The sequence below is a fragment of the Amphibalanus amphitrite genome, unplaced genomic scaffold (assembly GCF_019059575.1).
Source record: "Amphibalanus amphitrite isolate SeventyFive unplaced genomic scaffold, NRLGWU_Aamphi_draft 000562F_arrow, whole genome shotgun sequence".
NCBI lineage: Eukaryota > Metazoa > Arthropoda > Thecostraca > Balanomorpha > Balanidae > Amphibalanus > Amphibalanus amphitrite.
The window spans coordinates 48,978-64,032 of record NW_024882056.1 but is presented as its reverse complement, the minus strand read 5'-3'; the positions used below and the strand labels follow the sequence as shown (position 1 = coordinate 64,032).

Genomic DNA, 15,055 nt, shown 5'->3' with positions numbered 1-15,055 from the left:
ACGGCGCGACTGCGGACAGCGCGGCGAGCGTGGCGCGGGACGGCGCGCCGACCGTCCCCCTCCTGGCAGAGCCGCTGAACCCGGGCAGAGCAGCGCCAAACACCGGCGCGGAGAGCCACCACCGAGCGAGACGCTACTATACGGGAAGGCTGGCGGAGAATACACCTACGGCTACAGGCAGAGACGAGCTATACCCTACGTGCGCAGCTACAAACTGGATCAGACTCCAGTATCGGACTGAAGCAGACTCCAGACGCAGACAGTCCAGTTTCGGTCTCGGGTCACGGGATTCAAACAGCCTCCGTAGCATCAGCCTTTCGGTTCTATTAGTGTTGATGCTAGTCTTGACCAGTCCGTCTTATCAAGTATCTGTGTAGGTATCGGTCAAGTCCGGTATCTGTCAGTATCGGTCACACTCGGTCAGATTGTGTATCCGCGTCAGTAATTAGTATCTCTCACATCCGGTACATGTCAGTATCGGTGAGTTTTGTCTCTACCCCTTCCTTCCATCGTCTGGCCCGCTGCTCGTTCCGTATCCTGGCCACGAGCCTCAGCCCGCTGCTGGACTCGCTGCTGCTGTCGGAAGCATCCGGCGCAGCCGGTGGTACACCTGCAGCAGGTACCTGCTGCAGGTCCACCAGCAGGCAGTGCAGCCGGCCGCGGTCGTCGCCACACACCAGCCGGCTCGGCCCGCCCGCAGTGGCGGCCGCCAGCGCCGCGCACACGCGCACACTGCTGGCGAACTCGAACTCGCCCACCTGTCGACCCAGAGGGGTGTCAGCGGGTGACTTGGAGTGGGTCCATGGAGGGTTCAGGTTACGGACTGACTCGGAAGGAATCCGTGGGGGTGGGGGGGGGGGGTGAGAAGTCAGTTTAGCAGTCATCAGTGGTGATTGCATGGGACAGAAGAGAGATCAGTTGTAGACCGATGGTTATGAGCTAACTAACAACTGTCAGGCCTGCAACACAAGATGGAATCTCGTACGAACCACACAGGATTCCTGAAACAGCGCAAAACATAGCATGCCCAGAAAACAAGTAGTACACGTTTTGCCTGCCAGAGCTCACAAGTCACAACACGCAAACTGCACACATCTTCAACAACGCACACTGCTTCACAGTTCACCGTAAGCGGTTGGCAAGGTCATGCGGCGGGCACCTGTATACTCGTATAAGCTGTACCGGGTACCCGTTACAATCCATGTATCTATCCGCTAGTCCTCTAGTATAATCTGTATATTTGACAGTCAGTTATAACTCAAAAGTAGCCGGAAGCTCGGTCGGTCGGGCGTCCCGTGCGCACCTGTTCGGGTACGGGTGCGTCGGTGGCCGTCGGCTGGCGCAGTCTCCACACCACCAGTCGCCGGTCGCGTCCGCAGCTGAACAGAATGTCCTGTCGGGACGGGTCGCGGCCCAGCCAGCTCACCGCCGCCGAGTGCGCCTGGGGGAGAAGGGGAGGGAGTCAGAGGGAAGATGCTCATAGCTGGGAGGGTAACCAGAGCCAAGGAGCCGGTCGTTAGTCGTAACTAAGGCAAAGGCAACCGCGATATTCTATGACTTTAAAACAAATATTATTTGTGACAAGAGTAGAAGTAAATTAAGTTATTGTGAGCACACAAATTGTGCTATTGATTAACCCGGCAGGCGGTCAGGTGGGCCTACCAGCCACCTTCCGCGCGGGGGGGGGGCATTTTTTTGCCCCCCCGTATCTCCGAAACTACTGGACGGATCCGGAAAATTCAAACGGCGTTCGATAGCCCTGTCAAAGGTGTCGAAGGAAACCGAATTTCATCGACCTCGGGGTCACCGATGACGTCACAGGTCAGGTCAAAGATAAAATGTTTCACCGTTCACGGGGCTTCTAGGGAAAGCGCTATAACACCGAGTAAAACGCATTTTGTCGAAAATCAGCGATAAGGCGTCAGTTGTCTAGTACATATGTTGCTATTAGAGGTTACTGGTCATACCAGGTCAGGTCACAGGTCAGGTCACCAAAGGTCACCAAGGGTCCCCACATGAGCCCAACTTTACTAAGGTTATGCGATGCATGTTTTATGGCCAGTTTTTCATTTCCAACTCAATGGTGTTGGTTAAAAGACCATCAGGTACGGTTTAGGTCACTTTCTGGTGGAGGTCAGGTCAAGGTCAGGTCAAAAAAGGTCAAATTTCAAAGTTGATATTTTTGCATAAAATGGGTATCGATTCGATGCAGCTCGTCACGGGGAGTCTAATGGTGGTCTTTGTTTTGCTTTGCGCTACGAGGTCTAGAATTGCTAAAAATTGAGTTTGAAAATTTGACGTCATCAATTTTGAACAGTTTTTTCGCTATAACTTGGCCAAAAAAAGAGGTATCGATCTCAAATTTGGTATGTAGATAGAAGGCGGTAGGGACTATCACATATATTCCGTTTTTTTTTCGAAATTCAAAAAACTTTTTGGATTTTTTTGGCTATTATTTAAAAAATCTATTTTTTTATTTTTGGGGGTCAAAATCCAAAAAACATTGAAAAACCGAAATAGCAGTTTTGTAGCCCTTTTGATTCCACACCTTTTATGTCTGAAACATTTTTCTGTATCTCTAAAGCTGTAGGCCTGACAGCTCTTCCCGCGAAACCTTTTTTTGGGTCGAAAATGGCAAAAATGACGTCACTCTGACGTCAATAGCGGCCAACCTATCACAGCCTTTGGAAAAAAATTTGGTCACCATGTGCGCTAGCTGTTCCCGGGAGGGTACTGAAAGTTTGGTGACGATCGGCGCAGCGGTTCTCGAGATATATTGAAAAAACTAAAGGGGGGGGGGCAAAAAAATGCCCCCCCCCCACCGCCTGGAAGGTTAACTCGTGCGAGATTATTGTGGTCGTGTTGAAACATCGGTAAATGGTGCGGCAACATCAAGTAATTAAGAACGAAAACGCAATTAGCACGTAACTCAGCTCAAAAGTATCATTTTCAGAGCCCCAAAACCACTCCATCCGACTGCGCTACCCGTTGTCAGTGAGCACCAGCTAGTCAGTGCCTCCACACCGGCTGAACCGGTATGGTTCGTCACAGTCGGTAAAAAACCGACCGGCGGGAGAGGATGGGACTGGTCAAACGGGTCGGACGGCACGGCCGACCTCCGTGGGAGGGGCGGGGAGGGTGGCGCTGACCCAGGGACGAGTACATTACCTGCTGTGGGTTCGCTAGGTGGAGGTGGCAAGAGCAAGTAGAATGTACGTTTCAATAAAGAGAGATCATATAAGGTTGCATGGAAATGCCTGTTATCCAAATATTAAGAATATGACATGGACGACGTCAGCATAATAAATTCAGTTGTGTTTTATGTCTTCTAAATCAGTTCTCTACGAAAGGGAAGAAACCGCAAAAGACCTAACCTGGTCTATACAAGAGGACTGACGGCTTCTCAATGGTGAATCATCGGATATTCAAACCTCCGAGTACCCGTCCTCCTCATATAGGTACCAATCCCAATCTCCGCCCTCAGCGGACTCACCTTCACGCTCTTATGCTCGCTGTCGGAGGACTGTTTCATTTTCGGCGAACACCAGATCAGCCCTCCGCTGTCTCCGACCACCACGGGGCCACCGTCGCCGGTCAGGACGGCGGTGGGGGTGCCGGGCGCGGGACCGCGCCGATCGGCCGGCCGGGCCCTCGCGGACGGAGGCGTGATGACGGGCCGCGGCGAGTCCTTGTCCAGCTGGACGCCGGCGGCCGGCGGCGGCGTCAGACCCACAGAGGTCTCCAGCGCCGGCTCCCAGGAGGCGCTGCACGCGGGGGAAACGGGGGGGGGGGAGGTCGGTCAGGGGTACTGCTAGCTCAGTCACAGGGGCTGACATATACATACAGTGTGGGGTAAGGAACGCACTCGGCTCGCTTTTTCTCTTTCAAGTCTTAAAAATATCTGCCATCGTCCGCACGGCAAGCTCCATGAGTGCATGTTTTCAGAAAAGAAACAAATAAAAGACAAAAACATTCATTTTTCAGTTTACGAAATTAAGCATGAATTGCTGTTTATAATGAAATCTGAGCCATATAGCACCTAGCTCGGAAAATTTATCTGTCGCCGCCGACAGCTTAGCTCTCTGAGATCTCCCCTCTGCCCTCTCTCACTGCAGAATGTTGAGCTTGTCGGTCTGTTTGAGTGTGCAGACCATGCCGTTTCGGTCACAGGTGATGACCACTTCCTCTCCGCTCGGACAGATGATGTGGGTAACGGACGGGTCAGAGCCGGCGCCGCTGGGGGCGGAGAGGTCACCGGGTCAAACGACAGGTCACCCGGGGTCAGACAACGCACGACAGCCAGACAGCAGAACAGTCAGACAGGTCACCTGAGCCAGCCAGAGAGAGCCACAAAGGTCACCGAGTCACCACCGGTCCACCAGATCAAGGCAGGGACCAAACTTCGACAACTACAACCCATCCGAAACACTCAACTCGTGTCAGGTATCATTAACCTTCGCCCTGGTGGGGGGGGGGGCCATTTTGGCCCCCCCCTGTGGTTTTTCAGCGATAACTCAGAAACCACTTGAGTTAGCGCCCTGAAACTTTGTATAGCTGTTTATTCAACATTTTTACATCATGTCCTTTTTTTGGGGGTTCGGGTCAGGTCAGGTCAGGTCACAAGGTCACCAAAACTGACACCACCTCTAAAAAAGTTCAAAGCTCTCTCAAAGGCACAGCTTTTATCCGATCGATGTAAAATTTACAGTACTTGAAGATGTCACCCAGCTCTACAAAATGGCTATCTCGGATTTTTTATAAATGTGACCTAAGGTCAGGTCAGGTCATCGCTGCTCCCCATTATAAGTCAATGGGAGAATCGAAAAGTAGTTGTTTTTCAGCTAAATCGGGCGTGATTGTTCCTATATTTCGTTATTGAAGTGTCTTGGGTCAGCAAATCACAGCCCATGTGAAACCATTTGCTTGTGACCTCGCTGAGGTCACGCTAGGTCATCTCCCTGGTCACCAGAGGTCACCAGCGGTTTTTCTGCACTTACTTGTTATTGAATAGAGATAGAGACTCCGTTCGACGTTTATCGTGTTTGTCTCGTCAATGCGGATCGAATGATATGCAGCATGACCTATTTCGGTAAGGTCATGACCTTCACCTGAGGTCAAATTTTCAAAATGACCTTTCGAGGTCAAACTATATATCATTCGACGCGTCTCGACGAGCCAAGCACGATGGTGCATGAATCGTTTCTCTATTTTCTCGTGAATGCATGCTATAGTTAAAAACATTTTCAACGAAATTTGCCAAGTTGACCTTGCATGACCTCTGTAGGCCAAACCGTTGAGCTGAGGTCAAATCTGACGAACCTTGGCGAAAGAGCTTGAAAAGAGCTATCGATTGCTTTTTTCCGCGGCTCTCTAGCTCTTCTAGTTTCCGAGCTACAGCGGAATATGTCCGGCAACACCGAAAACACTGAAATTTGACCTATGATGACCTCTAGCGACCTCAATATTGACCTTAGCGAAAAAATGACCGAAATACTTTCGAACGTACTTGTTATGGGCTTTCGTTTGCTTTTTTCCGCGTCTTCCTAGCCCTCTTCGTTTTCGAGTTAGACGGGGGGGGGGTCATTTTGGCCCCCCCCCACCAGGGCGAAGGTGGCTCAGACCCACACCAGGGCGCGGGTTAAGCTACATCCAATTAACATCATCAGTCAGTGCGCCAATCCCCAGGTTCGACTCATATTTTACCATGAATGATCTCTACTGTTCCTAAAGCCGGTCGCTTGGAGTTTGCCTCCCGTCTCATTAAACGTCCCACAACCACAAACAAACCCCTCCCGACTCACCAGCGGTACCGGGCGTGTCTCTTCATCTCTGCGTCATACACGTTGACCCGTCCCAGGCTGTCTCCCAGTAGCAGTGAGCGGGCGCGGCCAACAGCCAGACACAGCACAGGCGCGTCGGCCGGCACCGTCTGTCTCAGCAGAGAGTGGGAGCCGCCTCCAGTGGCGAGCGCTCCTCCCAGCGGTACAGTCACGTCCAGACGTAGCAGCACCGAGCCCGTCAGGCAGCCGGCGGTGAACGAGACAGAGTCTGCGGCACCGCGGCCCTCGGGGACGGAGACGGAGACCGAGCCGATGGCGGCCAGCAGCACGGAGACCGTCTCCGGCTGTGGGGTGGGGGGGGGGGGGGGTCAGAGAGGGGTGCCACACACAGACACCGAGCCGATGGCGGCCAGCAGCACGGAGACCGTCTCCGGCTGTGGGGTGGGGGGGGGGGGTCAGAGAGGGGTGCCACACACAGACACCGAGCCGATGGCGGCCAGCAGGACGGAGACCGTCTCCGGCTGTGGGGGGGGGGGGGCGGGGGCGGGGGGGAGGGAGGAGGTCAGATGGGCATTAGAAGTGGCACATGACGAGGGCGTTATAAAGCAGTCCGTGGTGGCAAAAAACACAGTGAGGGGATCTAGCTATATCATATTTTGAATTGAGGTGACTATAGGCTTAAATGCATACCTAGTTGGTGCGCACTTCCCATCCCAATTCCCAGCACATGGATAATGCTCGCACTAACGAGTACGAACAGGTGACCGTCCAGCACGGAACAGGGGTTTGCGGAACTGATGGGAAGGATGACTATCCTGAGGATGGAAATGACAGAACAGATGCTTTTTGTTGGGTTAGGCCTTTTCGGTCCATTGAGACCATTGCAGAGCCGGGAGGATGATAAAAATTAGGGAGAGACATTGGTCTGGGCGAGCAGCCTGGTGAGCCGCTGGGGCTGAGCCCGTCCAGAGGACAGGCCGACCAGCCCCCAAGCACTCACCGCACCCGGCTACGGGCATGCTCTTACGGTCATTCCCGCATGGGATAAAGTTGCCCGTCCAGTCCGGAGCAGGGGTTTGAGGCGTGGAGAACGACTTCAATGTCCTGAGGATGGAAACGACGGAAAGGGTGATGATCGTTTTTTTTTTTTTTGGGGGGGGGGGGGGTTAGGCCCTTTCGGTCCAATGAGACCATTTTAGAGCCGGGAGGATGATAGGATGTAGGAGGAGACATTGGGCTGGGCAGGCAACCTAGTGAGTCACCGGGGCTGAGCCCGTCCAGAAGACAGGCCACCCAGCCCCAAGGTACTCACTGCACCCGGCTACGGGGTGCGCTCCCTCGGGAGCAGCGGTGCCGCTCCAAGAGAGCAGCCCGCATGAGATAAAGTTGCCTGTCCAGCCCGGAGGGGGGTTGCGGCGTGGAGGAGAAGGACTTCTGTATCGACCTGAGGATGGAAGCGATGGAACGGAGGGCTGACTGGAAGTCTCACATTTTTCTCCTTCTCCAGTATGTTGACCGTGTAGACGGCCGCCGGCATCTCCGTGCCGGCCCAGTCCATTTGCCAGACGGTCACGTGACCGCGCCGGCTGACGGTTGCCAGATGGCAGGAGGCGCCGTCGGGAGTCAGGTGGAGGACCTCCAGTGCGAGCAGGGCCGTATCTGTGGAGGCGAGCCCGCTCTGCTCGAGCCGCCACAGGCGCACACTGCCATCTAGTGAGGCCGAGACGAGGCTGTGGTTGGTGGCGGCCACCGCGGTCACGTCGGCAGTGTGGTCCCCGAAACTGGCCACACAGCTCATCTGAGGGACACAGTCCGGGGAAGAGGTCAGGGGCTGGTCATGGGGCGGGGTCAGTTATACCTCACATACAGGCTTAGGTATATACTAGTTACGGAACAAACCAGCTTAGGCCTTAGAGTCAACAACAGGGCCGTGAGGAAATTGAAAATAATTTCTTGACAAAAATTCCTGTCATCCATGGGCCCAAGGGCAACAGCAAGAAAGCTATGCGGTTCAGTTCTTTATACGCCAAATGCTTGTTCTTGTTAGATGCTTGCTAATCCTATAGACTGTATAATGGATCACTTTCCCATCAAGTCACAAACCACCCCACCACTCCCGGGCCACGTATCCTGGCACCATCTCTCCCTCTTCCTTCCTTCTCCCTCCTCATCGTCTCACCTTCTCCAGGTCGACCACAGTTGTGTCGTTCTCCCTCGGCAGCAGGGCCACCAGGCGCCCGTCGGCCAGCCGGGTCAGGTCGGGTCGCGAGGTGGGTCGACAGTGGTGCTCGGTGACGGCCACCAGCCGCGAGGTCCAGAGCAGGATCTGTCCGCCGGCCGTGGCGCTCAGCAGGTGCGAGCGGCGCGACACGCCCTCACACCAGGTCTGCGGAGGCATAGAGGAGATAAAGAGGGTCAAAGTGGCGGAAAAACATAGCTACTTATGGCTGCAGATATTTAGCGCCCAAAAACGGATAGTTAATGCACAGAAACGGCACTGAACATACTTTCGTCATCATTAAACCTCACATTGATTGCTAAGGCCGAGCACCGGTCATTTTTATCGAAACTGCGGTTTTATGGTATCACATTGCTTCTTATCTTTAGGTCAACTACTAAAACTAAAGAAAAAAAACAGTTTGACAAAATATGAAACAATATACGCGCAAATGATCGGGTAAAAACAAACAACACACACACAAAACAAAACAATAACATGGAGGCCTCATTTCCCGTTATCCGTTGGAATTGGAATACAATGGGAGCGGTACGTTGCGCTCAACGACTCCCTTTACGCTCCGCTCCCTTCGCCACCTGACGGCTCCACGACCGGCTGACACTGTTTACATGAGCTGAATGCTGCATATTTAAACTTGAATAATAATCAGATGGCCCCAGCCAGGGACTGGACAGAGGCCGATCCGGTACTAGCTAGGGACACCAAACTATCAGACCATCAGAAAGCAGGTGCTATTGAAGCAGAGCACAGCCGAATGGGAGAAAGTTCACAGCTTTTTGTCACATTGACATACCACATCAACTGTGTCACATCTGACACTATTCCGGTCAAACCAGTCAGATGACACACATCTGACACATCGCGTGACAAATGTATAGCAATCTGACACATCGTGAGAAATGAACACCACACTAAGACCAAAAAGGTTCCAGATTCTATGGTCATCCCAGGTTCCAGCCACACATTAATACCGACTGCATTATTCCCACCTCACTTCCTCGAGTCGACCGCATGCATAACACAACAATATACGGCGCAGCGGTGATGGCTAAGCTTCAATGTTAATCGCCGACAGTGCAAAAACCGGTTCTGGAGGACATATTCCGGTGCGGCGCAGCAGCAGTTCAGTCAAGCTTAGCTCTCACTAAGTTTGGTGCCAGTTTGGTGTTAGTTTGGTGCAGTTGTGTATAATTGCGTCTGTTGCTGAAACTAAGGTACTGTGTTACAGCCCGTCTTCGCGTGACATTCTCAGTTGGCGTGTGGTTGATTTTAGCGTCCCAACACATCGGCACGTCAGTAGTAGTCTGCAGCGACGCATCCCGTGAGCATTATCATCGATCGCGGGACTCCCCTGGCCACTGACCGCTGACAGTGCCGCCACCAGGAGCACGCAGCTATCAGACCGTCGGGTTTTCCGACCAGAGGCGCCACTGTTCACAACAGAGGCCAGCCAGCGACCGGCACTGCCGCAGTGGGGCAGTCTGCTCAGCATGTGCCGTCTCACGCTGTGCCTACTGCTGCTGGTGGGCGTCTCCGTGGGCGTCTCTGTGGGCGTTTCCATGGGCGTCTCTGTGGGCGCCCATCTGACGCCCGGCACCCACCACATACAGCGGCGCCAGGCGGCTCCGCGCGGCGCCGACATCTCCACATCCTGTCTGCGTTGTATCTGCGAGGCGCGCCAGTGCGACTGGCAGCAGGGTTGCCAGGGGGGCGCGTGCGGCGGCTACCGCATCACCGAGCCCTACTTCAACCACAGCAACATCACCACGGAGGTGCCGCTCTACGGAGACCGCACCTTCGAGACGTGCACCGTCGACCCCAAGTGCGCCATCACCGTGGTCAGGCTCTACATGCGCGCGCTGGCCACCGACTGCGACGAGAATGGCACCATCGACTGCGACGATATGATGCTGACGCATTACTACGGCATCGAAGGCTGCATCGGCGTGCGCGACTACGCAGAGTTCACCAACGACTGGGCACGCTACAGCGCCTGTATCGGTTCCGGGTGACCGGCCGACACGGGCGGAGGAGGGGGAAAGTGGGAGTGGGAGGCTGAGTGAATCTTAGTGAACTGCAGAGTTGTGGCGATTGTTCGGAGGTAAGCGGAAGTGACCGAGCGAGTTTTGTCGGCTGTCCAGCTATTGAGGAATGATACGTATCCAGCCTGAGTCTCTGTGTCATACATTATGGCATGCACAAGAAGAATGTACATGCGCGCCCTTAGTCTCTTAGCCCTTAAACCCTTAGTCCAAGGTTTGTCAACTAGATAACTAGAAACACGTCAATAAATGTACTTAACTGACTGATTTAACACCTTATGTGCCCTAAGAATTGTGCCATTAAAACTGCAACTACGCAAGTCAGCAATGGGGACATGCAACATACTTCTTTTCACTTTTGAGGACAAATGTCAAAGTGTACGAAAACCTTACATAAGTAATTGTAAAAAAAAGCCCCCTGACAGTATGCTATTAATACACCTTTTTGCGTTGTTCGATGGCCAATCGTCATAACCATTTCGGCATCAGTTTGGACAAGCGTCATTCAGAATAACCCATCGGCGGTGTGCATCACTGTTTGACGGTCGGCAAAACAGGCTGGACTCCATTTAACCATTCTGCATAACTCTTTGTCATTGAGCACAATGTTAGTCATAGGCAAAACACTTTGTCAGATTGTCATAATGCTTCGACATTTCACAAAATGGTTAGTCGATGTGCAAAATTCATCGGTATTGTGCGTAAACAATGACTGTTTATTTAAAACTTTCGTCAATGATCAAAATGTCAATGATGTAGTGCTTATCTAGCCATATTCAATGTTTAACGTTAATCACGCATTCAGGGATGAGGCTTATGACAGTTCCAGCGCAATTTGCAGCCAATTAACCATTGGATTCCGAAAAAGGCAGTTATACCATAGCTACGAGGAGTATGCCTGAGGACAACGCCTCGGACGGCCGCGCCGGTCGGACTCGCGAGGGAATGGCTGACAGATGGCAAGCCGGGCCCTGCCGGCCGGACACCTTGGTTTTTGGGGCGGGGCTGACTTATCCAGCCTGTTGCCTGTTCCTTGGTGTTTGAGGCGTGGTTAATTTATCCAGCCTGTTGCTCTGTTGCCTGTCCATTTTTCAATCAGCCGATAACATGTCAGCTACGTCCATCTACATTGTACCTATGGTGCTCATGAACGCTACCGATTTTTATGTGGTGGATCAATGGTCTACGAGTTTCGCCACCTATGCCTCGCACTGCACTGTATAAACGCGGTCATATTTATACTTCTCTGTAAAGGGGCGATCTGTTTTTAGTTTTGACGAAATGTTATGAGGAATGCCGAAATTAGCATGGGGATGTTTTGGTGAACGACGAAGGGATATTAACGAATGACGAAGCATTTATCCAAATCGTCAAAGGTTTTGCCGGAACTCAATCAGTTTTGGCGAAAAGCGAAGGTAATACCAATTACTGACGAGCTGTGGAGTGGGATCAGCATTCCGTTTTGCCCATATGCTGAAGGTTTTGCCAGAATGCCTCTCACTGGCGCCACCTATGTGCTGATCGGACGAATGGGTTTTGCTGATTGGCCATCGAACAACGCAAAAAGGTGTAGTATCCGGCTCTACAAAATAACCGAAATATAATGATTTTTCAGACATTGAATAGTAGTTACTCTTCAGTATCGCGTTTTATAAAAAAAAAAACATTTCATGACTGCTGCTCGCTACCAGCAGTCCAATCGAGATATGCGTTGTAACACACCAGCTGCACACACACTGCACATAATGGCCAGTAGAACGGTGACACTCTTACAGCCTCACCGCAGTCACCGGGCACTCAGTCAAGCACCATGAGTGTCTCACACAGCACACAGATCCCCCTCCCCATTCCCCCTTCCCCCGTCTGTCGACTCACGTGCGCGCGGAGGGCGGTGACGGGCGCGTCGTTTCCGACGAGCAGGCGTCGCTCGCCGGCCGGGTCGTCGGGCCGCGGGTAGAGGTGCATCTGCGAGTCCTGTCCGGCCGTGACCAGCTGGTCGTCGATCCAGGCCAGAGCCGACACGGGCACAGAGTACGCCTCCAGCGAGCGGTACGGCTTGTCCCACGAGTCCTCGCCAGACCACAGCAGCACCATCTGATGGATAGGGCGGGGAGGAGAGAAAGAAGAGAAATCAGCGATGAAAAAGCACCCGTCAAAAAAAGATCACGCCATGATAGTGTGCTGCAACGAAGGTTAAGTAACAGTTCCTACCTCGGCTTTCCCCGTCGCCGCTGATAAAATATTCTAACTTCTTCCGCCGTTCACCGTTTCCGCTCCTGTCCTTTCCCCGTCCCACTTCCTCATTTAAACCTTTCCACGTTCCCCATTCACGACGTCCAGTTACTATCACGTCCTATATTCTCCGTCAAATCCCATCTTCTTACCCCTCTCTATCATATTCCCTTCTCACCCGGTCCCATGTCTTCCTGTCCCATGTTCTTCTCCCCTCTCCCCACGTCCCCTATCCCCCACTCACACTGTTCTACCCCTTCCCATTCCGCCCTGTTTCCACTCACGCCATCCCGTCCGCCGGTGGCCATGCGCGGTCGCTCTGGGTCGTGAACGTTCACAGCAATGTCGGTCACCTCCCCGGCGTGGGCCACGGTGGTGACGAGCTCTCCACGGTCGGCCAGCGCCACGCCCACCCGGCCGTCCTCCAATCCTGGAGGGAAGGGGGGGGGGCAAGATAGGTCAGTTAACGGAACTGGTAACAGGGGGCCGTCCTCCAAACCTTTGAGGGACAGAAGAGGTCAATTAACAGGACTGGTAACAGGGGGATCCACGGCACCGTACAGATGGTGGCGACCCCAGCAGCAGCAGCCAGGTCCCAGGGGTAGGCCGGGTCACGGGTCCGGCCAAGGGGGATTCATGACGAAACCGGAATAGGATGGCGAAATCAGTATAACATGAAAAAAGAGAAAATAAGGCAAGAATCAGTATACAAATTTACCAGATCACCAAGTCAATTCAAGTAAATATCCCACCCTGACTGCGCAGCTTTCGTCGTCTCTATACCACGAAAAATTCCCTGCCCTTAGCACGTTCTTCTACTCGTCGTGGTCTCTTTATCTCCCATATCCCCCACTCCCCGATCCTCTGCCTCTCACTTTCTTATCCTCAACGCCCCTCACCTGCTAAACTTACCTACGCAAAAGCTGTCCTATCTATCTGCAGCCCGGCCCTCTACCACAACTCTACCCCACTCACCCATCAACACCACCCCCATGGCGCTATCAGGCGCCTCGGGCGGCAGGCAGGCCAGACTGGTAACAGGCGCCCCAGCCGCCAACTGGCGCTCCGTCTTGCCGTCCGACATCTTCAGCACGAGCACGGCCCGGCCGACAGCCAGGTAGACCCGGTGCTGGTCGCAGGCCGCGCGGCTGACGTTCTCCAGCCGCCGGCTCCAGCGCGGTGGGCCGCCGCGGCCGGCGGTGCCCGCGTCCCCAGAGGTCGGCGGCGCCACCGGCTGCAGAGAGATCTCTCCACCGGTGGTGACGGTTAGCAGAGAGCCGTTCGGAGCGGCCAGAGCCAGCTGGACGGGGGCCGAGGAGGCCGCCTGGTGGATGTCGCTGCCCACGTGAGAGCGCCACATCTGTGGAATAAGTGGGCAGGCAGTGTCAGACAATGCTCCGCGGGCGGGCGGGAGGGCAGTGTCAGGAGGAGTGACCCGCGGGCGGCGTGTCAGATAGACACCTAACTAGAGTCAGAATGAGTCAGAATGAGTGACACCGCCATCCCCCGCCCCCCCCCCCCGGTGTCAGGCGGATTGACCCGCGAGTGGGCGCTGTTAGGCGCAGTGACTCTAGAGCCGGCAGCGTTAGAAGGGTCAGAGTGACTCGAGGGGCAGCGGTGTCAGGCGGACTGACACGCGGGAGGGCTGAAGTGTCGGAGGGATAGAGTGACCCTCGGGGCAGCGGTGGAAGAGGGGACGGAATGACAAGCGGGAGGAATGCAGTGTCGGAGGGCATAGAGTGACCCTCGGGGCAGCGGTGGCAGAGAGGACGGAATGACCGCGGGCGGGCAGTGTCGGAGGGGATAGTGACCCTCGGGCCAGCGGTGGCAGAGGGGACGGAATGACCGCGGGCGGGTTGTATCAGAGGGACGAGTGACCAGTGACCGGTGGTGTCAGGTGAGGTCACCCGCAGGCCACCAGTGTCAGAGGGGTCAGCTGAGGCGGGGTATGGAACCCGTGGGATAGCAGAGCGGAGAGGGGGAGGGAGCTGTGGCGGGCACCGAGTGAGAGAGCTCTGTGACCGACACACACTGGCGCCTTTCGTGACCTTACCATTATAAGTCAATGGAGAAAAATTAAAACTGCTATTCTGGCACCGGGAACGATCTCTCACTATCTCAAGCACACAGAATCGTGATTTAGTGCACTCCTTGCAAGGTTAGATGCGTCACTTTTGCAATGTTGACCTTGCGTGACGTCATTAGGGTCATATTAGTTTTTCGTCAATAACTCTTGATCAAATTGAGCTAGCGAGTCGGGAAAGCCACGAATTAACTCAGGAAGACCTGCCGAATCGAATGATATGCGACATGACCTACTTCGACCGATTTCGTGACCTGGGGGTGCTGACCTGACCGTGACCTGAGGTCAACACCCTAAATTGACCTCACCCAAATAAAAAGTATATCATTCGACGCGCCTGATCGAGGCGAACACGATGCTGCCAAAATCGCGGCTCTGCGGCCGTTTTTTTGCGAAGTTATTCACCAAAAACTGAACCGTACCTTGGGGCACTTGACCTGAACTCAGAGGTCACCGGTTGACCTAGGACCTTAAATTCGTAACGTAACAGCGCACACGCTCGTTCTTTCCGCGACGCGCTAGCTCCACCAGGGGCAAAACGGCGAGGGGGGTCGTACCCGCCCCTTCTCGGCCGGCACGTATGTAGAAAACCAATAGGTCCGGCGAGGGTTAAAGTACGATATCATGGCATTGTAATAGTACGCCGGGGATCATGATACTACACCAAATAATCAGACAT

The 15,055-nt window shown here is 53.9% G+C and overlaps 2 protein-coding genes across 2 annotated transcripts in view; one reads left to right on the top strand and one right to left on the bottom strand.

Annotated features, from left to right (window-relative positions):
• LOC122393924 (telomerase protein component 1-like) overlaps window positions 1-15,055 on the bottom strand; it is a gene marked incomplete at its 5' end in the record, with an annotated part of 63,475 nt that overhangs the window by 497 nt on the left and 47,923 nt on the right. Inside the window, 10 exons of the mRNA XM_043390402.1 lie at window positions 59-758; window positions 1,304-1,441; window positions 3,494-3,764; window positions 4,111-4,236; window positions 5,802-6,124; window positions 7,270-7,578; window positions 7,960-8,166; window positions 11,937-12,155; window positions 12,578-12,723; window positions 13,269-13,653. Of these exons, the coding sequence (XP_043246337.1) occupies window positions 456-758; window positions 1,304-1,441; window positions 3,494-3,764; window positions 4,111-4,236; window positions 5,802-6,124; window positions 7,270-7,578; window positions 7,960-8,166; window positions 11,937-12,155; window positions 12,578-12,723; window positions 13,269-13,653 (2,427 nt within the window). The remainder of the gene's footprint in view (window positions 1-58; window positions 759-1,303; window positions 1,442-3,493; window positions 3,765-4,110; window positions 4,237-5,801; window positions 6,125-7,269; window positions 7,579-7,959; window positions 8,167-11,936; window positions 12,156-12,577; window positions 12,724-13,268; window positions 13,654-15,055) is intronic.
• LOC122393921 (lysozyme-like) lies at window positions 9,145-10,521 on the top strand. The gene has a single exon (XM_043390399.1). The coding sequence runs from the start codon at window positions 9,510-9,512 to the stop codon at window positions 10,029-10,031; it is 522 nt and encodes a 173-aa protein (XP_043246334.1). The 5' UTR covers window positions 9,145-9,509; the 3' UTR covers window positions 10,032-10,521.